The sequence below is a fragment of the Phodopus roborovskii genome, unplaced genomic scaffold (assembly GCF_943737965.1).
Source record: "Phodopus roborovskii unplaced genomic scaffold, PHOROB, whole genome shotgun sequence".
Taxonomy (NCBI): Eukaryota; Metazoa; Chordata; class Mammalia; order Rodentia; family Cricetidae; genus Phodopus; species Phodopus roborovskii.
The window spans coordinates 5,586,001-5,610,687 of record NW_026125295.1 but is presented as its reverse complement, the minus strand read 5'-3'; the positions used below and the strand labels follow the sequence as shown (position 1 = coordinate 5,610,687).

The 24,687-nt window shown below is 42.2% G+C and overlaps 1 protein-coding gene across 9 annotated transcripts in view; it reads left to right on the top strand.

Annotated features, from left to right (window-relative positions):
• Positions 1-24,687, top strand: part of Rbms3 (RNA binding motif single stranded interacting protein 3) — a 1,220,120-nt gene that overhangs the window by 478,960 nt on the left and 716,473 nt on the right. For all 9 annotated transcript variants that reach the window (XM_051202110.1, XM_051202071.1, XM_051202118.1 and 6 more), the window contains exon 2: positions 8,525-8,698. In XM_051202110.1, the coding sequence (XP_051058067.1) occupies positions 8,525-8,698 (174 nt within the window). The remainder of the gene's footprint in view (positions 1-8,524; positions 8,699-24,687) is intronic.

Here is a 24,687-nt window from a genome sequence, read left to right as displayed (position 1 = left end):
TGTCACCAAATGCCTAATGTGGTCTAGAAATGGCGAACCGGGCATCCCACAAAGATTTTACAGTGGGAAGTGAAGGAATGTGGCAGAGGAAGCATCTGTGTGAGTGTCAGAAAGGGAACCCCATCCAAACCAGAGCAGGAGAAAAGGAGGTGTCCCTACAGTGATGTCCGTGTGGCTGCCTTTACTGGACTCATGGGCTCTCTACTCCACAGTTGTTCCTCCTGCATTTCATCCAGTGAGTGATGGCTCAAAGTCGCCTACGCAGAAGAGAAGTTCATATTTGCGAACAGGTCTCGCTTATGATATTTGGGATCTGCAAGAACCTGGGGTTCTTCCTCAGGGACATCCCCTCTGCCTCCACTGAGCAAGGTCAGCCCCTTATCTTTGGCAATCTCCTCCTTTCTCTTTCCCCCAATCTCACACATCCTCCACGAAAATCATCTCTTCCTAGCTCAGATACCCATTGTCTTAGATGTGTGGCTCACCATGGGCTGAGTCTGTTTTCCCAGGAGACTTGTGGTTGGTACGTGGTTCAGGAGACAGCTTGCCTCTGTCAGGGTCAGTGTCATCCGTAATGACCAAATCTTGTAAGGTAGTGGAGTTGGGAACACTAGCAGAACTTCCAAGTCTAGGGGAAGTTTCTGCTGCTGGTACCATTCTATGACTCTGCCGGTTACTATAAAAACATAGAATTCTCCTAAAGACTAACTTTAGCAGTATTTCAAACTACCATTGGAATGCACCCAAAGTAATTTCAGTGGGACTTTATTGACTATTTCTGGAATTATCTTGAAATTTCTGTCTGCTGAAGAATATTGATAGTAATTAACACCTACTTGTTGTTCCCTTGTTTGAACCCTGGACTGGCTGTGTGTATGATAACAGCATCTCTAGCCAAGTCCTAGCAACGCAGAAGGGACACAAATGTGGGCATTTGGGGTTGGTAATGGCATCATCGCTGGTAATTGAAGCTGGTAGTATCGGTACTGTTGTCTATGGTGTTGTAGAACATGGTCCTCCCAGCATGACAGCATCAGTATCTTCATCAGCGCACTGTGATGCTTTCAGAAACCCACCACCACCTAAGACCTGATGATATTCCCTCATAGACCTGGATGGGGATGCTTTTAAAAGCCCAACAAGTCTTTCCTACCCCACCCTTCCAGCTGTTTGCAATGTTACTCAAGTTATATATGTCTTCTAGTCTTGGGAGGAGGTAGAATATTTGGAGCATAGAAGATTAACTGGGGAGAGAGAAACTTCATCTTTGAAAACCCATATGGGAGGGTCATCATCCATACTGGGGTGGGATTTTCCAGGAGTGAAGCTATTTTGGGTTCACTCATGTTCAGTAAATAAGCCCAGTCAAACCATTGACTCATCAAGCTGGACTCAGAGTGGACCCTTAACTTCACACTCTATCATTGTTATTATCTATGGCGAGCAGACAGCTGTTGGGGTCTCCCCATGAAAGCTTCATACAACCCTTGATAATCATATCACCAATAAGGGGAAGAATCAGTAAAAATAGTAGTTCACGCGACTGTCTCACAACAATCTTTTGGAAACTTTAAGTGTCTCTTTAAACTTATTATCTATTTTTCTCTATGAGCCTATTTTTTAAAGTTATTGTTACTTTGGGGTGTGTGTGTATGTGTGTGTGTATGTGAGAGAGAGTGTATTTTCTCTGTCTGTGTGTGTGTTTGTTCATCACACGTGTGCAGATGCACTTAGAAGTCAGAAGAGGCCAATGATACTCTGGAACTGGAGTTCCAGATGGCTGTGAGCCACTGTGGGTGTTGGGAATTGAACGCAGGTCCTCTGCAAGAACATCCAGTGCTCTTAACTGCTGAGCCACCACTGCAGCTCCTCTATGAACGTATTTTAATATATGCCTATGATGTCCACTTTCATATCAATGTACACTTTTATTTGTGGAGATTATGTTCCCATAATCAATCCTGGTTCTTTCTTACTCCTTAGCAGTTACATGTCTTTACCAGGTTGCCGAACCTCTGCCTTACAAGTTGTCTGCCATAGGTCATGGATGCTAATACTCACATTATTAGAATGTTCTGAGACACAATGCTGCGAAGTCCCAGGGCAAACGTTCAGTGGACATTGATAATATCAGCACCAGGGTGCATATTATTCCTTAAGAAATGGTCTTCTCCAGCCAGCCATGTGCTATCGCTGATTTTTAACTACACTTGTGATAGACTGATCACCCAGAGTCTGGCTTGAAGATGCCCTGTTATGTTATGCCCTGTGTGCCTCTCCACTCTGTTCCTCCAGAGCTTTTTCTGGCCCCCAGAGATTCCATTCTCCCTGTCTCAAATCTGTATATAAGTGATGCTTGTTGTAATTGAGAGGGGAGCCCTTACCCAGAGCCAAATACTCTACTTCCTAACTCTCTGTGGACAGTTGCTGCTGGGACGTTGGAGGCTTCTTGGAAGCTCTACAGAAGCTCCTCCCTCTGACCTTGTAGCATGCAAGGCCACCTCAGCACACATGCATGATGCCTCCCTCCCGTGCTCGCCTAGAGAGAGCCCTCTGCCCCTTCCTTCCTGTTTGTTTTGTGGGGCTATCCTTTGTGTCCCCTCCCTCAATTACATTTTTGAAAAAGATCTGGTTTTCCCTTAGAGCCTGCTTCCCAAAGAGATGCCCACAAAAGTCAGTAGATTATTAGAAATATTATTAAATTATTAGAAAGGGGATTTCTTGAGTCCTTTCCTGGACTGAATATCAATCCAAAGGCCTGGTCATTACAAGACCCTGAATTTTATGTCACCTCATGCCCTCCTCCATGTTCGCTTACCTACAACATAAACCTTACGATAGTAGCTAGGTCTTAATGTTGTAGTGACTGAAGAGTCACTACAGTAACACACACACACACACACACACCACACACACCACACACATGCACGCATGCGCACACACAAGCACACACACTTGCACACACGCACACACACCAGCACACGCACACTTGCACGCATGCACACACACCAGCACACGCACACGCACGCACGCACACACCACACACATGCACATGCACACTTGCATGCACGCACACACACCACACACACGCACACACACACGCATGCACACACACGCACGCACACACACGCACGCACCAGCTCCTAAGGCAGCGTGGGCTGTGTATTGGTGTTAGCGCCTGTGATGCTGAAGCCTGAATTCAGTTACATCCAGGGATCTCATGAGATTATTTACCCTCTTTTCCTTCTTGTTGCCTCCTTTTAAGTTCTCTCTCTCCGTCCCTCTGTATCTCTGTGTCTCTGTCGGTGTGTCCCTCCCTCCCTCCCTCCTTTCCTTCCTTTTTCTCTCCTTTCCTTTCTGTCTCCCCTTCTCTCTCAAGTCCCTCTTTCCTCTGTCTTCTAGATGAGGTACCATGTAGCCTGTGTTGGCCTTGAACTCACTGTTTAACTCTGAGGGTGACCTTGGACTTCCAGTCCTTCTGCCTGCCCTTCCTGAGTGCTAAAATTAGAGGACAGTGCCACCACCCTCGGTCGGTTCATATGGTGCTGGAAGTGGAAGCCCAGGGCTGATGGCTGGCTAGTCATGCAGTCCGCCAGCTGAGCTAAGTCCTGGGGCCCTGCACTCCTCCTCTCCTGAACAATTTTCCTTCTGCTTCCTGCTTCGTTGTCTTGCCGGGACTGGCAGCCCGGATAACACCACCATTGCCTCTGGAAGCAGCCCTGACCCCTGGCCTGGCAGCCGCAGAGGCAGAGCTGCCAGCTCTCGGCTATGCGGAAGCCCTTTGTCCAGCCTCTTTGCTCTTTCCACTGGCTTCCTGCCTTTGGGCTGTCACATGCTGCCTGGCATGGCTCCTAGAGGGTGTGCCAAGGAGAGGAATGATAGTGGAGCTCAGATTAGCCAATTACAAGGTCCAGGAAATGAGGATCTCTGGATGACTGGGCCTCGGGATTCCGAGCCATTTCTTCCCTTTGTTATCTTTGCAGACCCGTATACTCCTCTGCTTTTGCAACCCTGCATGTTTCTCTTTGATTGAAATATAATTAAGACATAATACAGGGCACAGGTGCTAACTGTTCACTTTGGTGACTATTGGCAATTGCATGCAGCCACACAGCGATCCCCAAAATAAAATGGCAAAGATTTCTGTTTCCATGGGAAATTCTTATTTTCCTTCTGAATTAATTCCTTTTACACCAGCTCAAAAATCACTTTCTGGTTTTTTTCCCTGTATGCCATTTGTTTTTCTTTTTTATGAAAATAAATATTTCCATACACTATATTCTGATCACAGTTTCCCTTCCCCTCCTCCCCTAGACCATCATCCATCCTCACTACCCACCTACCCATGCCCCCCCCCTCTCTCTCTCTAAAGATCAGGCAAAATAAAAACGAGGAAAGCTGCAACATACACACACACACACACACACACACACACTATAAAAACACAAAATTGGTGATCATATACAAGCAAAATACTAGTAAGGTTCAACAATGGCCAAACAAAGCAATATGAGATGAGCCCCCCCCCCCAATAAATGTCCAAAATTACCCTGAGTTGATTTTGTGTTGTGCATCTACTGTTAGGCATGCCACCTGCCCTGAAGTGTGTTTTATATACTCAGTGAGACTCCTTTGAGTAAAATGAATTTTTCCTTTACAAGTGGTTATCAATTAGATAGCTTCTTGGTTAGGAGTAAGTACTTATATACATACATTATTTCTTTTCATTTCAGACCTTATATAAATGATATCATATATACCTAGTCTTCTGTTCTTGTCATCTTTAATTTGTTATGATTTTGGTGTGTACCAGGGGTCTCTTTATATTAATAGCTAAGAAAATATTCCATACTATAATATACCTGTTAAAAAAATCTATTCTTCTAGTTTTAGCTTGAAGACAATTTCCAAATTGGAGATATTATGAATAAACCAATTGCTATTTTTTAAAGACTCTCAAGCATATATAAAACATACTTTCATAGTATCCATTCCCCTTTTCCCTCTGTGAATTCTTCTCAGGATCCCCTGAATTTCTATTCCTAACATCATGTCCTTATTTGTTTTGTAAAATGTCCCACTGAGTTAGTGTTACCTGCATGCACATAAGTGTGGGACTGTCCCCTGGAGCATGGACAGTCCTAAAGGTGAAGAATTTTCCCTCCCTTAGCCATTAGCTGTCAGTGGTTCCTCAATGGGGTGGAGCCTCGGGGGCCCCTCCCCCAGGCCTGCTAGTATGAATGGTTTGATCTTGAGAAGGTAAACATGGCTGCCATGCATTCTTGAGTACAGCAGCATGTCCTGACTGGAAGATAGCATTAAATGGCTGTCATTCTGTCCCCTCCTATTCCTATCTTCTCTCCAACCCCTCTTCTACAATGTCCCCTGCTCCTTCTGGGCATGGATGAGTTGAGAGAGGTGTCTTATTTAGTCTTGAGCACTAGGTATTTATTCTCAGCGTGCTGACCACTTCTGAATCTCTGCATTGACTGCCACCCACCACAGAAGGAAACTTTTCTGGCCAAGGTTGAGAGGTAGGGAGATCTGTCAGTGTAAACATTACAAATTTAGAAGACAGCTTGGTTTGACCGTTTAGCAAAATAATAATAGCTTTCCCCACTAATCATATTCATATAAAGTCCTTTTGTGTTTATGTACTTTCTTTTTGGAAAATGAGTAGGGGTACAATTGTTGGCTCATAATGAAGAAGTATGATTCATATGATTCATTACACACACACACACACACACACACACACACACACACACACACACACACACACACGAAGTTCTCCAAAGCAGTTGTCTTAAGTCAGCTTCTCACCAACAGTGTGTGAACATTTCAGGTCCAGAACAACATGCCAACATTTTGTGTTTCCACCATTTTAGTTTTAGTTACTCTAGTTTGAGCTGGTATAAATCTGGTATTTTTGCTACAGCTTTACTTTGCATTTTCCTCATGACCAGTGGACTTGTAAGCCCACTAGCCATCCCTGTATTTTTTTTTTTTTTTTTTTTGGTACATTGCCTTTCAGATTGCTAATGGCAGGATGATCTAATCAATTGACCAATGTGTTTAAAGTCCCTGTTCTCATTTAGGAGGAAGAATATGAACACTTAGTATTTTATGTAAGATAGAAAGACAGAGGGTCAATCGTTTTGTAATAGATACTATTACATAGAAAGGACCCAGTAATTGCCTTTAAAGTGTCAGTTACGATAAAATTAGAAGAGAAAAAGGGGTCAAGAGACATTAATATGGTTTAAAAAATAGTATTGAATGTTTTTTAGCTAGGAGAAACCCTGTAAAGGCATCCCTGTAGAAAATCCGAGTCTACTGTCATTGTGGAGAGTCTGTCAAAGGCTAAAGGTGACAGGCCTTCGTTCCATTTCAGGGACTCTGTTGTGAACCGATGGAAACCTTAACTACAGAGAGTCATATGGGGATAGCGAAGACAAAACAATTTAAGAATTGCTAAAACTTTTCAGTAGGATTCAGGGACACTGGCCATTGACTTTGGAAATCAGTCAACATTGCTAAGACTTCCAGGCAGTTGGTTTCAAAATGTACCTGTGATACTTTTTACAAGTTAGTTATAGGGAAGATAAAAGTTTAGAGTGAAACAATTAACCCATTTAACTTTTGTGCAGGATAATTTAACTTTTGGTTCCCTTTGGGAAACCAGCAGTTATATATTCTATCTAGCAGATAGTTTACAACTGGGGAAGGGAATTTAAGAGAGTAAACTATGTAACTGCTCTCTCTTTGTGTGTGTGTGTGTGTGTGTGTGTGTGTGTGTGTGTGTGTGTGTGTGTACATGGGCATGTGCACACACACAGGATAAATAAAAGAAATGACACAAGATAGGAGACACAGCTTGAGTGGGCATGTTACAACAGATGGGGAACAGGATGTGGAGGAAAAAGACCACCATGCCTGCCGTGAAGCCCCCAAGAGAATGACTGTCGTTAGTGAGCTAGGAGAGGAGGAGAGCCACAAACTCCTTGTACATGAAGTATCCAGTTTCTGACTTGTGTTCACATGAAGACAGGAACCTAGCCATGCGATTACAGGGCCGAGTCACAGGGGAGTCTCTGAGTTCATGAGGGTGGTGATTTTCAGGGGACGGGAAGTGAAATGGTGCGGGGCCCGTGGGAAGTTTAGTGGTGGGATCCTGTCTCTGCACCTAACTTGTGTGTGTGTCCTGGAAATCGAGACTTAGACCCTCATGCTTGTGTGCTAAGCTCTTTATTGACTAAGCTGTCACCCATTCCCTTGGTAAATACTTCCTATGAATGTGTCTGCATTTCTTGTTGATTTTGACCTCTGTGGACCACACGGGTGGCTATCACGATGATGGGTGGAAGGTATGGAGAAGCATGAACAACCAGATATGATTGATTGACTTCATAACCTGTACCATGGTTTTGTAGTTTAAATGGATTCATTCATCTGTGGATTAAAATTTCAGTTTCCTCTTTAAAAGACAGGCTTGCTTTCCAGGTCTAGCTATCCCAAGATGGTAAGATCTAGCCTCAGAAAAGTTGTTAATCAAGGTGTCTGATATCAGAACCTAACAAAACAGGAACTAGGGATCTTGGATGCAAGTTTCTTTCCCACTGGGTTTCCAGAATATAATAGCAATACGATTAGCACATTTTCCCAGTGATTGAGTTGGCAAGCACCATGGGTTTATAAATAGAATTTATTGTGGAAGTCACTGTGCTCCTGGGATAAGTGGTTCTCACAATCTGATGATAGAAAATGTTCTCTGAAAAGAAACTATTATATGCCTCCTGTGCTGTGGCTATCCGAGGACAAAGGAGATAACAAGGGACTTTTGTTTTCAATATATTTTACCCTATATGCCATTGTGATCAGACCAATCTGCTTGACATCTGGGAAATTAACATTTTGCACTTCTTCCATTTTCAGTGACATCAAGCAGGTTTGGGTATAAATGACCATTTCAAACCCTGTGCCATGTCATATCTCAAGGAGGCATGATAGTGAGCTACTGGAGTGCATGCAGACTCCTGCTCATGTCTCCCCGGGAGAGCAATAGACCCTTGGACTATGAAGACCATTTAGAGTTGGGTACCAGTCTGTGTTTCAGGCTGATCCTCATAATAAAATTCTGAATTACCCCATGAGACTGAGACTCATGGTGAACTTCCAAGGTGACCACTGTGCGGAAGGTCATTTCAGTAATTGAAGGTAGGGATGCTGCTGTTACCAAAGCATCACTCATTTCTAAAGGACAGACTTGCGTGTTGTAGCTAAGGGGGTGGCTTTGATGAGATCAGTATCGATGGGGCTATGTGCTTGGTGATCCAGGCAAAACTACAATACAGGGGAAAAGCTTTAATCCCAACCAAAAGAGTATTCAGTGTTTTCTCCACAGCCAGCGGCCATTTCCATGGCTAGCTGAGTCGTCTGCCCTGTCCACACAGAATGCATGATGCTGTATAGCTGGCTGTGTTTGAACACGGTTGTCCTTACATCACGCCTTTCTCCCCCACAGTCTAACTCGACAGTGAGAGCCTATCAAACTAGCAAGTCCCGAGTGACCATGAGCCCTGGCTTCAGCTCCCAATGGAGCAGCAGCCAGCCTGCCTGGAACACGTACTCCTTCCCAAGAGCAAGCTTGTACTACCAGTCTCATGCCAGCTACACCTACTGCGCTGGCCACCCTGCGGTAAGTACCCCGCATCTCTGCATTCAGATGCTCGCTCGGCACACTTAGGTTTCAAGGTGGTCCTTCTGTGAAATGGGCCCTTTTCCTACACATACACTGCCCTTGGGTAAAACCGTTGGGCGGTGGGAATGTCTTAAGCATTTGGATTATCGATGTTTGGGTGGTCTCTGGTGACAGTTGATATTTTATTCTAAGATGCTCCTATATAACACAGATTAACACGTTTTTTTTTTCAGAGTGGTTTACTAGGGGTGTTGACTGTGTGGCTATTTCTAGTTTGATTCTTCTGGCTTTCTCTTTGCTGTTGATTATGAATCTAATTGGTCACTTGTGATGGGGGAAAAAGAGTCTTAAAATGAGAGAAAAGTTAAAGCATTCTGGATACTCCCACTTCCCTCCATGGTCTTTTTGTTATATTTGTACAATTGTAAACAGACAAATATTTTCAGCCACTACTACATAGAGTTCTGGTTGTTTGTATAAGTGACTTAAAGGGCAGGGAAAACAGACCCTCGTCACGGAAAAGAACTCATGGAATATGAGAATCTTCTAGAATAAGGTGCCTGTTTTTGCCACCGTGTCTCTCATGTGTCTTAACCCAACCACTGTAAACTAAGATTTCTGTATTGTTGCAAATGGCTTCCTGTGTTCTTGAGCTGAGTTTTCGTTGGGGACCTCTGGTGACTGTGAGACAGCCGAGCACAGTTCTTTGGTCAGCCCTGGTCGATGTCAGTTCTGCGGTTTTTCACTGTTGGTTGTAGACTTCCGTAGTGGCCATTGGGCTACCACTTAATGATTATGAAGCTACAAAGTGTGTAGGGTTTCCAAGTTGAAGCAATTTGTCATAAGGACACATGAAAGAAGTCCTGGGGAATTCCCTCAAACTGGGGGTTAACATGACTTTGTGCAAAGGCATTGTGGGAATATCGGTCTAATTTGAATGGCAAGGAACTATTGACTCAGTGATTAGATGTCTGGAGTCTGGTTGGACATACGCATAAGTGGGTGGGGGGCAGCTCTGTCAGTCCAGGGCTTGGGGAGTTTACACCAAGCCCTGAGTTCAGTTCCCAGCACCAGGCATGGTGGTACACAGGTGTGGCTGTAACCCTTGGAATGTGGTAGCTTAGCAGGGGTGGGGGGTGGGGGTGTCATCCTCAATCCTAAGTAAATATATGAGTAAATGAATTATTTAATAAATAAATAAGAATATGTGCATGAAGATAGTTCTAGATATTGTTAAGTAGCTTGAAGAAAGATCTTTAATAGCTATTATTATTCTTTCATCAGAACTAGTGGTATTATTCTTTTATGATTACTCACTATTATTATGGTTTCCCTTTCTAAAGAATGGGAAAACTAATGCACACACACACACACACACTATAAATCAAGGTAAAAAGGAGCAAATGAGCAAGAACAATATTTAGTAGTGTGTGGATGAGTGGATCAAGATTCACTGGACTAGGCTCAATATAGATTAATATAATTTTATTTGAGGAGAAGGCACTCACACAAGAAACAGATGACCACTGCAAGTTCCTGCTCCAAGGAACCACCCAGGCTTCTCTCTTCGACCCCACCAGAACCAAGAGAGCAAACAGGAGTCCTGACTCCAGACCTAATCCTACTGTCGGTCATGTCTGTGACCATGTCTAAGTGGGCATGGTCAGCGCTATAGGTGCAGGAGGTCAGGATGAATAGCTCACTGCAGCAGTGGTAAATCCAATGCGGAGACTCACTCTAGGTTGATGTGCTGAGAAGGAGAGTGGGTGGTGCTTTAAGATTAGGTGGTCAGTTAAGCCATTTTCCAGACTCCAGGTCAGTGACGAGCAGAAAGAAACCCAAGCAGGAAACAGTTCACATGAAACAGACTGGACAGAAAAAAACTAGAAGGAAGGCAATGTCAGAGAGAAGGGGGAAGCCACAGTGTTTATTTGGCTTACACTTCTGTATTATGGTCTATCAGTGAAGGAAGTCGGGACAGGAACAGGACAGGAACCTGAAGGCAGGAGCTGATGCAGAGGACATCGAGGAGCTCGCTCATGCTGCTTTCTTATAGAACTCAGGACCACCATCCCACGGGTGGCCCCACCCACAATGATCTGGGCCCTCCCCTATCAATCACTAATTAAGACAATGCCTTGCAGCTGGGTCTTATGGAGGTATTTTCTCAATTGAGTTTCCCTCTTTTCAGATGACTCTAGCTTGTGTCAAATTGACATAAAGCTAGCTGGCTTACACAAGAAGCCTCACTTTGTTGTCTAGACTAAGAATATTATACATAAGTATGGTGGGAAACCATTAAAGTGTTTGTGTGGTTGTACATGTATCTGCACTGCACATACATGTGAACATGTATTGAGGCCAGGGTAGATTCTGTTGTCATTCTCAGAGTTTCTTACTGGTCTAGATCTTGCCAACTTAGCCAGGCTGCGCAGACCAGTGAGGTCCAGGGATCTGCTCGTCTCTACCTCTTCAGTGATGGGATTACAAGCAAGCACAGCATACTCAGGGTTTCACATTGTTTGGGGGATTGCAGCCAGGTCCTCGGGTTTAGATGGCAAGAAGTTCAGCGCCTTCTCTCCGACCCTATTAAAATGTTTAAGTAAAGAAACAGTTGGTAAAAACCATTAGAGAGGGAAATAAGTAAGCAAAGTCAAACTAGGGAAGTATTCCCAAGCAAATACATATCACTGGGACACAAGAGGATTTTTTTTCTCTACCCCTTGATCCACTTGATACTCAAAATATAAGCACCTTTTCACAATAATAATACAATTTGCATATATCTTACATCAGTAAGTATTTGTTTAGTAGCCTGTTCCATGTTTACTATGTCTGATTAGTTTTCCCCTTTAGCCATGAATTTTCAAGCCAAAATAAGATAAATCACACCTTAATAAAGTATTTCTATGCATATTCAAATTTTGTAGCGACCTCAAGGTCGTCGAAAATAGCTGATATTGCACATCTAATATTTCCCATGTACTAAGCACTCTTACATATGTCATGTATACTGTTTTCCAAAATAGCCCAAGGAGGTAGTTATTATCATTATCTTCATCACATTTTAAAAATTAAGTATCTGGACCCAAGCTACACAGCTCATAGTGGGGGTCAGAGATGCAAACGGGTGCTATCTAACGTTCCAGGGATTTCATGCTTGTCTGCTTTCCTGAATTGTCTTTTATCACAGTATCTCAATGCCTTCATCTACATCCAAGAATAACGACATTTGCGTTCCATCCAGCTCTAGCTCTTTCTAACCATTTAATTTCAGTGTACATGCAATTCCTTAGGAGAACATTTGTATTTGTAGAGTTCTAAATTTTACATCCTGGGGTGGGGCTGAAAAATAAGTGCTGTCCTGTGCTCTAAACTATGGGACAAATTAGGGGTCATCTAACCAGTTTGTGCTGTCTTAAACTCAGCAACCTCTGCTGCCTTTCTTTGTTGGACCATAGAGAGTTAAGGGAGGCAGGAGGTGGAAGGAAAATAGAAATAACAGATTAGAAAATTCTCAGAAGAGAATGGTGAGTGTTACATTTCTAAGTTCAAGGGCACTCTAAGGATTAGGCTTAATGCTTACTTGACATTCTCCCTTTAATCCAACATTTAAACTTTCTTCCAAATTGTCTTCCCATGCTTGATCAGATGACATTAAACTCTTGACTCTAAGATCAGCACTCACTTAACTCTGCGGCTGGTTTGTGAACAGAACTGTATCTTCTGAAAGTGGGTCAGTGGTTCACTACTGGCAGACTGTGAGCTGAGTTACGAAGGCTCCCTGAAAGACATTGGCTCATTCACAATTTTCACTTGGATCTATTTTGCACACTAAAATACTAGAGAAATATTTGGGGCTGCAGAAAAATGTGAGGATAGATTCCAAAGTTTCCATGTAGCCTACAAACCACAGAGGTTTTGTGGCTTCAAACCACAGGACTGGGATCTTGCCTGAATGGATTCGCTGAGATTTTCTTGAGTCGTATAATTGAGTGGCCTGTAGTGGGGTGACAGTTGCTCTGCCTACCTCATGAAACCCTTGTCTTTTTATAGAACTCACCAGGCTCATTAAATACTTCCAGTTCTCTAATTTCCTGGGGTTTCAGTAGTGTTATCCCGCATGATGTGTATAGGTTCAACCCATATGATTCAACAGACTTCCTTTGGCCTTTGTTTCCATGGTACAGGGGAACCCTGGTATTCCAGGAGCATCTAGTTAGTAACATGAAATTGATAGCCTTATTAACATCTCAGAATTTCACTAGCCCTAACCTGACCAAATATTTTCTCAGAGCCGTTCTGCATTTGACTGTTTAGTTTCCCATCTACTGATTAAACAAACCACCACAAATATGTGTGTGGGGGGAGCTCAAAATACCATGCATTCTCCAACAGTTCTGGAGGTCAGAAAGTTTTGCATGGGTCTCTATCAGCCAAAACCAAGGAGTCAGTGGAGAAGCACCATTTGAAGAGACTTCAAGAGGCTCTAGGAAGAAAACGGTGGTTTGCTTTTCTAATTCTGGTGATACACTCTCTGTGCCTGCTGGCTCATGGACCATCTCTGATCATTTAGACCAGTAATACAACATCTTCAAACCTCCATCTCGCCATCTTCACCTTGCCCTCTGTCTGGTATCTGATCTCTCTATATTCCACATAAGGATGCTTTGGCAGGGGGCAGAGGGGTTGGGAGTGGGAGGAGTCACATTGAGGGATCACCTGAATAATCCAGGAGAGTCTCCCCAAGCATAAGTTCCTAATTAACTCAGCTCACAAATTTCCTGTTGTCTTAGAAAGGAGCTGTTTGTTTGTCCCAAGATCTGAGGATCAGATCCTGGACAACTTGGTTTATTTAGCCTGTCATCCCAATATCCAGTTCCTGAAAGGCTAACTTCTAAGACATTTGTCAAGGTCAGATGTTTCCTGAAGGTAATGGTAATGAAAGAAGAAGATGACTGGTTAGTGTGAAATGTTCTTGACACAATCTAGAACCACCAGGGAATAGAGCCTGGATCAGAGTGGCCTATGGGTGGTTGTCATGGTTGTTGATTGACCCATGAATGTGGGCAGCACCAGTTCATAGGTTGGGATCTGAACCATGTGATCCCAAGTGTTCAGCTGCTGCAAACAAGGGAATCTGGGTACATTGGATTTTCTCTGCTCTTGTCTGGATGTCATGTGACTAGCCACTTCTGGTTGGTTCCCTCAACTTCTCAATGATGCATTGCAACTGAAACTACAGGCCAAACAAAGTCCTACTTCCCTATGGAGCTTGTGTCAGGGTGTTTTATCACAGCTACAGGAATGAGACCAGGACATGAGTTCTTCAGTGGTGTATGGACATGGCTGCCATGATGGGAGATGTCATTCTGTAAATATGTTTCTCTTATTGGTTAATGAATAAAGCCCAGAGAAAAATGACTGACAAACTGCCCACAGGTGGACAGTTTAAAGTTTCCTGCTTTGTTGAGGAGTCTGCCAGACATACTATGGCCTATAAGCTGAAGATGGAACATTACAGAAGAACTTCAGGTGACTGACCAGGTAGAGAGATGTCTCCTCATTTCTAGAGTTTATATGTTATCTTTCTGTGGTCTTTGATGGAGTTGAAGACAGATAGTTATGGTCATAGTTTTCCTTAGTTAAAATTAAAGGTAAGTTACATATAAGATTTTAAACTCACAAAGATGGGATAGAATATAGAATATTTTCTATAAATATTACTAAATGTTAATGTACTAAATCTTGTTAACTATAGTTCTTATGTAATAACTGCTTTGCTATATATTTTACTATGTTAAAGTTAAACCCTTCTTTTTATTTAGACAGAAAAGAGGAGATGATGGGAGATGTTATTCTGTAAATATGTGTCTCATATTGGTTAATGAATAAAGCACTGTTGGCTAATAGGAAAGCAAGATAGGCAGGACTAGGAGACAAGGAGGAGTCTGGGAGATGGAGGAAAGGAGAGTTGAGATGTAGGGACTTGAGAGAAGAAATCCAGACCCTCTTTCTCCAGTAAGATAAGACCACATGGAAACACTTAGATTAATAGAAATTGGTTAGTATTTAAAACAGAGCTAGCCAATAAGAAACACTAGTAACAGGCCAACAGCTTTATATCTAATACAACATCTCTGTGTGTTATTTGGGACTGATGTGGCTCTGGGACCAGGCTGGCTGGGAAAAAATTCTCATAACACTACCCTATAGTGTTTCCAAAGTATGGAACCTCACAAATAAGAGTTTGATTGTTATTTTTCCTGAAAAAACTATTTTTCTTACTTCTAAAATGAGGCAGATGGATTGTCGATGCCTGCTTAAAGACCCTTTAACATACTCTTTAGAGTGTTCCTGAAACGTTGGTTTTGTCACATAGTCATTAACTGTGCTCCTTTCCCTCCCAGAAATATTTAGGTTTAGAAGATAAATTGTTTAGTCCCTGTTCTTTATAAAAACAACAACAACAACAACAAAGCACATTCCTTGTACATAAATGTAATTTATATACATTCCTTGTACATAAATTACACCCTGAGGAGATGTGGTTCATCTCCTCAGGGTGTAAAAATGCCCCATGCCATTAATCAGGCTTCCGGTGGAAACTGATGGGCTTCCTGTGTATCTATGGTGAGGGGAGAAAGAAGAGTAGAGCCGTCACAACCCAGAATATACATTTGCTTTTATAATGACTTAAACTTACAACGAGACACTAAAATTTTAGAAAGGGCAGGCACACAATTTGTTTCTCAAAATCTTTCCATAATATCCAATAGAAATGGCCATTTCCCCCAAGTTTCAGCTTTCACATCTTGGCTGCCTCCAGCCCTGCCCAGCTTCTCCAGAGACAAAGAGATTAAGCGTGTTCTCCTTCCTAGAATACCATATTAAAGACTTACATTGCTTTATTCCAACAAGATCTTCTCCATGACTAAATATGCAGAGCTGATCCTAATACGGTTGTCATCATTTGAGGGTGGAGTACGATACTTTATTAGTTACAAGTAGGATTTTTTGTTTGTTTGTTTGTGGAATAAGAATGTCCAACTAACAATGGTTTTAAAGAACATAATTGCATGTCCACTGCCTCACTAAAGAAGCTAGATGCAGGGGTATGGCGCATATTGGCATTTGTCCAGATGTGTGTAATAACATCACCCATCCCACAAGCTTCTCCACACTGTGGTGTTGCCCAACCCCGAAAGTGATGTCTAAATGTCTCCTTCTGAGACCTTTCTGATCCTTGATGCTCAGTTCTGGTGGGCAGACTGATAAGACAGGGTGGAAACGTCATTCAGTTGCCAGTTGCCTCAGTTGTCCTAAGAAGCTTAGCTTCTGAACGCCCCCTCCAGATGCTCCTCTTTTGGAGCTGGTCACTGTTTTGGGAGGAAACCCAAGCCATCTGGGAAGACCACCAGCAGGTTCCCTGGGAAGCATTGGCTGTTCCGAATAGCTTTTGAGACCTTGGTTGTGAGTATAGAAACTGTCAGCTAATTCCATTCTTCAGCTATGATCCATGCCCAAATGTTTGTAGCAAACCATCAAAAGCATAGTGGTATGCTTTGATGTCTTACATTTTATCTTTATGTATCCGCTATACTTTCTTTTTTTTCTTTCTTTCTGAGTGACAGGAAGTGGGCATGTGTACACACACACACACACACACACACACACACACACACACACACACACGGGGGAGGTGGGGGAGAAAGCAGAAGAGGGGACAACTTACAGCTCTAATATGCCTTTTAAAATTCTCAATGACTTACATTTCATTGAAAACAAAATCAAAAAACCCTACACTCCTACCCCACTTCGTCTTTAAAAGAGTTTTACAACATGGTTTACATATTTATATTAGAAATCACTTAACACATTACTTTTTGCTATTACTATTGCTCATAGTTTCACCTTTTGGTGTTCTTGTTTTTCTTCATTTGTGTATATTTGTGTGTGTGTGTGTGTGTGTGTGTGTGTGTGTGTGTGTGTGTGTGTGTGTATGCAGTGCTCACAAAAGCCAGAAGAGGACATCGAGTCTCTCATGCAGCTGGAGTTACAGGTAGTGGTTGTAAGTTACACGGGACCTGAACTCTGGTCCTCTGAAAGAGCAGTAGGCGATGATAATCACTGGGCTTGCTTCAGCTCCAACAGTTGTTTCTTCTCACTTTCATATTAAAGATGTGGTTCAAACACTGTCCTTACACTAATTTATGAATTTGATTGTGTACTTACTTTTACTAGTAAGTTTTATATTTAAAAGAAATTCTAATTGTCATGTTTTCTTTTCAACTTAAAGAACTTTTTTCTTTTAAGAGGATTCTAGTGTCAATGACAATCCTCAGTTACAGCTTCTCCCTCAGTTACAGCTTCTCCTTCAGTTACAGCCTCTTCCTCAGTTACAACTTGCCTGAAAAGTACTGAATGTGTCTTTAATCATGAAGGTCACCTTTGCCAGACAGCATTCTTAGTTTGTAGGGGTTTTCTGTTAATAATATATTATTCAATTCTTCCACAACTTGTGTAGACTCTGCTGAGAAATAGATCATTAATCTTATTAGAATACTTACATAATACTGTAAATTTTAACATATTCTTTTTGTTCCTGGTGATTGCCTAGACTTCCTTTTGGTGTGGTTTTGCTTAGATTTGATCTTAAGGGGAAACTTTGATCTTCATATACCTGAACATCCCATATCTAGATTTAAAATGTTTTCTTCTATTATATCATCAAGTAAATGTTCTCTTATATCCTTCTTAAACTGTTATAGCTCAAACCTTTGGTTTTTGGGGGTATTTCCCCTGTAATTCCAGAGGATTCACCAGTTAGTATTCAGGCTTATCTCTTTTTCTAGGTATATTGATTTGTTTCAATGTTTATAGAAGCATTGCTATAACAACATAGCTATATTCTAGACAAACATTTTGCTTACCACATGATTCTTGCTATTTCTATCCAAGATCAGGTGGCCCCACAGCTTTGGGTACCTGGTGAGGAAACTAACCAGCAGTTTTAGAACAAGATCCTGGGTCAGGAAGGAAAAAAGACTGAAAGGCTGGGGTCTCCATGTCATCTTCAAGCTATGGTCCTCATGATGTCAGGACCTCCCACTCAGCCTCCATCTCTAGAAGGTTTTACTATGGTTAAAAATAATGCCATATGGTAATAATAACGGTGGAGACCAAGTCACACGTATCTAAGTGGGGCTCTTGTCCAAATCACAGCTGCCTACTCTTTGTTCACAAAATCCATGTCTATCTCACAAATCAAAATGCACAGAGTCCACTACCAGGTGTCCAAAATCTTAACTGCTCTAGTATCACTCAAAGTCAGAAGCCCAACGCCTCCTCCAGGACTCATGGCAATTCTTAATTTTAGGTCCCATAAAAGTCAAGGAGAAAGTTGCACACATCCAAGATGCAGTGATAGGCTGGGCACAGGTGAAGTATTCCTATCTTATAAGTTAAGAATAGGGAAACGGTGATTGATGGATTGGTCTAAGGCATTACTGATATCACAGAGCAAACACTAAAGTCTCCAGCTCCACACCTGGAATATACTCTGGTGGAAATAGGGTTTCTAAGAGGTTCAGCAGTCCAGTGGACAAGTCTTCACTATTTTTAGTGTTCTCTTGGCCATGTTTTGCTTGATGCCTATTGCTTTCTTTGGCCACCATTGCACATTAGTGGCACTGCTACCTCTCTGGAGTCTTAAATACAGCTTGACTATCACCCACTGAATGTTACTTGCAGAAGTTCTGACCACATAGTACATTGCCTGAATTACATAGGCTTTCCTTTGAAATCTTGGTGGAAGCTGCCATGCTTCCATGAGGAATCATTACTATGACAGTCACAAGTTTTGTATTAGTGCAAGCTGTACCTGTACCTGGGTTTCCTTGGACCATGAACATAACAGTTCTAGAGAGCTTTCTTGGCTTAATTTGGGAAAATGCATCCTAAGGCAGGTCTGGGATTCTTTTGGAATGGTTTTTCCCAGGAGAATCCTTGAAAACACTGTGATTTTAGGGGCTTTGCTGATTTTTGAGATAACCTCAATATATCTTTCTTTTTTTGTATGCATTTATTCATTTGTTTGTCTATTCATTTTGAGTGTGTGTGCCTGCATGTTTATGTGTCCACAGAGTCCAGTTAGATCCCCTGGAACTAGATTTACAGATAGTTGTTAGCAGACAACCATGTGGGTGATGGAAATAGAAACTACATCCTCTGTAACAGCAACAAATCCTCTTAACCATTGAGCCCTCTCTCCATCCCCCATTTAGACATCTTATTTCCCCTTTCAAACCATGTAGAGTAGACTCTAACAGCCATATAGTCCTTGAAGCATGGTAATTTTTCAAGTATGTCAGCCCTGCTCCCCTTTCTTCCTGATTATCTCTATAAATGGCTGAGAGTAGCCATCAGCACCCGTGCATTGCTTCCTTGAAATGGTCTTCACCAAGAAGACTAGCCAACCAGCTCTAAGCTCACCATGTCACCAAGCATCAGGGCAAGGACAAAATGCACCAAAACTCTTGACATCAAAGTGAAGGTGTAAGCAAGTCTGTAGTTACCAACAGGATAAGATGCCTGTCTGTACCTGAAACTTTATTAACATTACCTTGCTGCCCACTTTCCTATAATCAGCAATTCTTCTGCCTCTACCTCCTGAGTGTGTTGGGATCATAGACGTATACCAACATGCCCAGATCAGAGGACAGTTTTAGGAATCACATACTAAAATCTAATCTCTGCCTATATAACAATATTTAAAACTAAGCTTGTATCAGCTGCGGTATTTGGCCATATGGCTTGCTTGTCGATTCTTATTTGTACATGGCTCAAGGAGAAGCATCGAGTATTCCTATCTTAAGATCTCCCCCTTCTTTTGCATAATCCTTCAGGGGCTAACTTTTGCTTTGCAAAAGTGTGTTTGCTTCTAGCCTATGCTTTTGCAATTATGTATATTCACAGAGCCTCCCTAGAGTGGCTGTGTCCCAGCCATGACCTCTCAGTTCTTTTCAGTCTTGAATAAGGCTATGAATCCATGCTGAATGCACACATTTGGTGTGTACTGTATTTCTGGAAGTATACCAGATAAGAGCAAATATCTTAGTTAGGGTTTCTGCTGCTGTGAAGAGACACCATGACTACGGCCACTCTTATTAAGGAAAGCATTTAACTAGGACTGGTTTACTGTTTCAGAGGTTGAGTTCATTATCATCAGGAAGCAAGGTAGCATGCAGGCAGTCAAGGTGCTGGACAAGTAGCTGGGAGTTCTATGTCTTCATCAGCAGGTTCAGGAAGTGAACTGCATCCCACACTGGGTGTAGCTTGAGCATATGAGACCTCAAAGCCCATTCCCAAAGTGACATACTTCCTCCAACAAGGCCATATTTCCTAATAGTGATACTCCCTATAGGTTAAGCATTCAAATATGATAGTCTATGGGTGTCTTTCCCATTCAAACTGCCACAGCTTGGATGGGGGAAACAGAAAGGGGAAATAACAGGACCACAATGAGTTCATATATTCATGTTTCATGGAAACCGCTAGGAAAGAGTTGTGAAAACAGATAGATACTTGATGGGACCAAGGTCTGAAGTGCCACTCCATGTGAATGAACCTTTGAGATTTTAGGAGATGGGGAGCTGAAAAATGTGCTGGCCACATGTGGAAACTTCAGAATTGACTTCTGTGGATAGCCAGTACTCAATGGATGCTGTCTGACAGAAACAAAGTCATTGGATATCTCCAAGTCAAGTTTCTCCCTTCTGAAAATGGGAAAATGCAGCTTACTTTATGAGGCTTTTTTATCAATTCACTGAGATGACTTAAGGCCGTTCAGTTCAGGGCTATTCCTTGTAATTCACCCATAGGTAGAGGTTACATTGAAATATACAGGTATTGATTTTAACTTGGATCATCAAAGAAGTCCACAGACTACTAATTGCTACTACTCTGGCGTGTCTTCTCTCTCCTTAGATAGCCTTCCCACAGTTTGACACCATGTTGTCTCAGTGGCTGTGTTTCCTTTCCGTTGGTTAGCACTCAGCCACAGTCTCCTTCCATAGTCTTCCCTCTCAGCTGCCATTCTCTTTCCTCTTCAATGTGTGGTGTGGAAGTATATCATTCAGATTGGACTTTCCAATGGGCTTGGCCACCTCTCCTGCCTCAGAGGCCTGTGCTTTGCAGAACTCTTCGCTCTGATAGCATATGTTCTTCTATTCCGACTCTGACAGCCTGTGTTTTGTTTCTTTGGTTGGTTGGTTGGTTGGTTGGTTGGTAGGTTGGTTGGTTGGTTGGTTGGATGATCAATTGACTAGCTGAGCAATTGCTTGCTTAGCTATCCAGCTAATTAGTTAAATGGTTGCTTGGTTTGTTAGTTTCTTGAGACAGTCTCTAAACTATAGCCCAGGCTAACCTCAAATTGCCTACATTGCCAAGGATTACTTAAACTTCTGATCCTCTTGCCTCTGTCTATCAAGTCTTGGGATTATAGGTATGTGACACTCACTCAACTAATTTTTAAAGGGGATAATAAATACCATGTTTTAAAAAATGAACCTTGAAGTTGGGCTGAATAAGTAACTAAGAAAGTGAAGGCACTTGTCTCTGAGCCTTATGGTTTTAGTTTAATCCCCAGGGTCTACAAGGTAGAAACGGAGAGGTGACTCTTTGGATTTGTCTTATGACCTGCACATGCACACTGCAACATGCATGCACCTATGTACACAAATGCATGTACACACACACACACACACACACACACACACCACTACCTTAAAATTAATTAAGCAAGCAACCCATTAAATAGGACAATTTGAAATTATTAACCATATAGAAATGCACCATTTTCTATGATTTTAAATGGCTGCTGAGAATCTTGTTAAGATCTGTGATAAAAAATGAGGATAAGATTAAATTCTCTTTATAATGAGGAACCCAGTGTATGAGAAGAAATCAAATATGAAAGGAAGGGGTAACACCACTGTTATAGAAGGCACAGGACAAAGAAAAGTTCTAGTTAATCTTTCCCACTGTATTAGATGCTGGGACTGTCATCGATGGCCTTTATCAGTTCTTTCAGACCTATATCAGTTCTCTGTGAACTCTGAGTGTGTCAGCACAGACACGGGTCATGTTATAAGAGTATTTGAAGAGACCACTGCACATGCTGGTGCCCTGATCATTCTCTTTTGAGAAGCATAAAAATTTCAAGTTTAACATGTTGCTGATCAGCTCCCTCCACCCTTTTATAAAAGGCAAATGTCATTGATAAGTCCTATAAAAGGGACTTTCAGTGTGGTCTTATGAGACCAAGCTTTGCAGCAATCACAGGCTATGATCTCGAATGACATCAACTTATCAGTTAAGCTCGGTGATACAGCTTTGTAATCACCCAAATGTGAAGACTAACTAAGGCTTCTCCTCCCAGTTCAATTACAAAACCACAGCAAGTTCTCTTGGGATGTTGAAACTTTTCAAATACACACTAAAATTAAATTGGAAGCAAACTTTTTCTCCCTTGACCAGGAAGGACAGTTGTCTGTCTTTTCAGATATTTTTGAATATGAATATATATTGTTTAGAATAATTCATAATTATTTTAAAATCAGATGTATATTTAAGTTCGAACTGAGTAGCCCTTCTTGCTTTACTTGTAGGAAAGTATTTTGAAGAACACTGATTAGAAACCACAGCTACTACTGAGAATACTCAGTATTTAGTAACTGAGACAACCACTCAGGAACTCAGGGACAGGCAGCACATACAGAATAGACAAAGTGACAGTCAATGCCCATAGTAGCGTGGGTCAAGGATGAAATGTAACAGGTTTCTCATTCAGTATGCAACCGAAGACATGAAAATTATTCATTTAGGGGCCCTGGGGAGATGCTTCAACGAATGAAGGATGTGCTTTGCAAGCCTAAGGACCTGTGTCCAATCCCTAGAACTTACACCACAAAAAGCCAGATACATGATTATACCTAGTACCGGGGATGTAGATAGTCCCTAGAGCTCACTGGAATACTTGGCTTTTTGTTATTTATATAGTTATTTTATAGAAGTAGGTCATTATTATTTATAACTATGTTTCTTTTAAAATGTTTTACTTTTGAAATTGATCATATCTACTCCCCATTTCTCCTGTAGCTCTACCATCTCCTCTCCTCACCCCCTCTTCCAACTTCACATCTTTTTGTTGTTGTTTAATAACTCACTAAATCCAGTTAGTGCTGCTCATATGTGCAAGGATGTAAGGTCATCCACTAGAACATGGTAAACCTCCCAGGGTTACACTCTACATTCTGAACAGTTTTTGCCCCCCCCCCAGAAGCTCTCTACTGCCAACAGTTCCTGAGTACAGAGTAGGAGATTGTCTGCTTCATCCCTGCCAGGATTTGGGTTGTCTCAACTTTGGTGGGGAAAAAAAAATGAGACTCTGGGTGTAGAGGTGGGAAATGCTGCCTTCGGATACCCTTCTGGATATGGACCTGATCATTGTCACCATGATCACACGGCAGCTGTGGTTACCTGCAAAAATCCCACACAGGGTGACTGGGTGAAAACATCTGCACAGATGTGCATGCCGAATACCTTCTCCTGACTATGTCTAGGTTTTGAGACAGGGTCTCACTCTGTAGTGTAGGGTAGCTGAGGAGCCCAAATTAGCTTTGAACAGGCAATTCTCCCATCTTGGTTTCTAGAATGCAGGGTTTACATGTGTGTGCCAAGATCTGTGGGATATTTTGATGAGAAATATTAAGAGTGATGTAAAATTAATCCATCATTGTGTCTTTATTTTTAACTTACCGTTATTGTGTGATAGTGTGTGATATATTTGTGTGAATATGCAGAAATGCATATGCCTCTGTGTGTGTATGTGTGTGTGTAGAGAGAGACAGAAAGAGAGGGAGAGAGAGGGAGAGCAGAAGAGCAGAGAACAATTCCTTCTTTTAACTTTCTTTTTATTTATTCTTTGTGTGTTTTACATTGTGCATATGGCTTCCATTCATTTCCAGTCCCTTCTTATCTGCACTATGACCTTGCACCCCCTCCAAATAAAATAAAATAAAATTTCAGGCAAAAGGAGAAAAAAAAAATCTTGTAGCTTAACGTATAGTCACACAGTAAACCCTTTTACCCATATACCTTTATGTTTAAGTGTTCATTGCAAAGAGTCATTGGTCTGATTTGAGGCCACTGGTTTCCACTACACTATCGATGCTGGGCCCTTACCAGGACTCCTCTTGGATGTCCTGTGGTTGCTCCGTATCATGGAGATCCTGTAGCTCTGGGTCTGCCAGTCCAGCCCCCTAGCGTGCCCCATCAGATCACAGGTGGGCTGGATGTTGGGGTGAACCAACTCATAGCCCTGTCTCTGGGCCTGGGTAGTGGAGGAATTAGCCCTCCCACCAGCCCCTCTCCCTTCTCCTCACCACCAGCGTGAGCTCGCAAGCATCGGCCTGGATGCTTACCCCTTGCAGTGATGAGCAAGGGATAGGGCCAGTAGCCCTGCTTTCACATCCTCGGCGTAGGCCCGAGAATGGCTTTCCAGAGTTGGTTCTTTCCTTATGTGGTGGGTTCTGAGGACTGACCTCCGGTTTCTGCTCCAAGTGCTTTTTAGCTGCTGAGCAACCTTGACAACCCAATGTTTTCCTTTTGTATAAAAACAGACAGAGCTTCTTGTGTTGTTTGAAAAGTTATTTTTATTACAAAGTATGTGGTGTTTGTGTCTTTTCTCTCTTCTTCTACTTATTGATAATCAGAGTGAAGAACCCAGCTGAGCCCCACCCACCCCCCATTTCTGTGATGATTCACCTTTAGCCATTCTTTATTGATTTTGGTACTGGGGATGAGGGGTGGCTTAGTGGGGTCAGACGTTAGGGGAAACGTATTGTTGTGTCTCTTCTGCCTCCAGTGGTCACTGGAGCCACTGGTAAGGTCTCTGGGAGCAACAATGCCATATTCACTCAGGT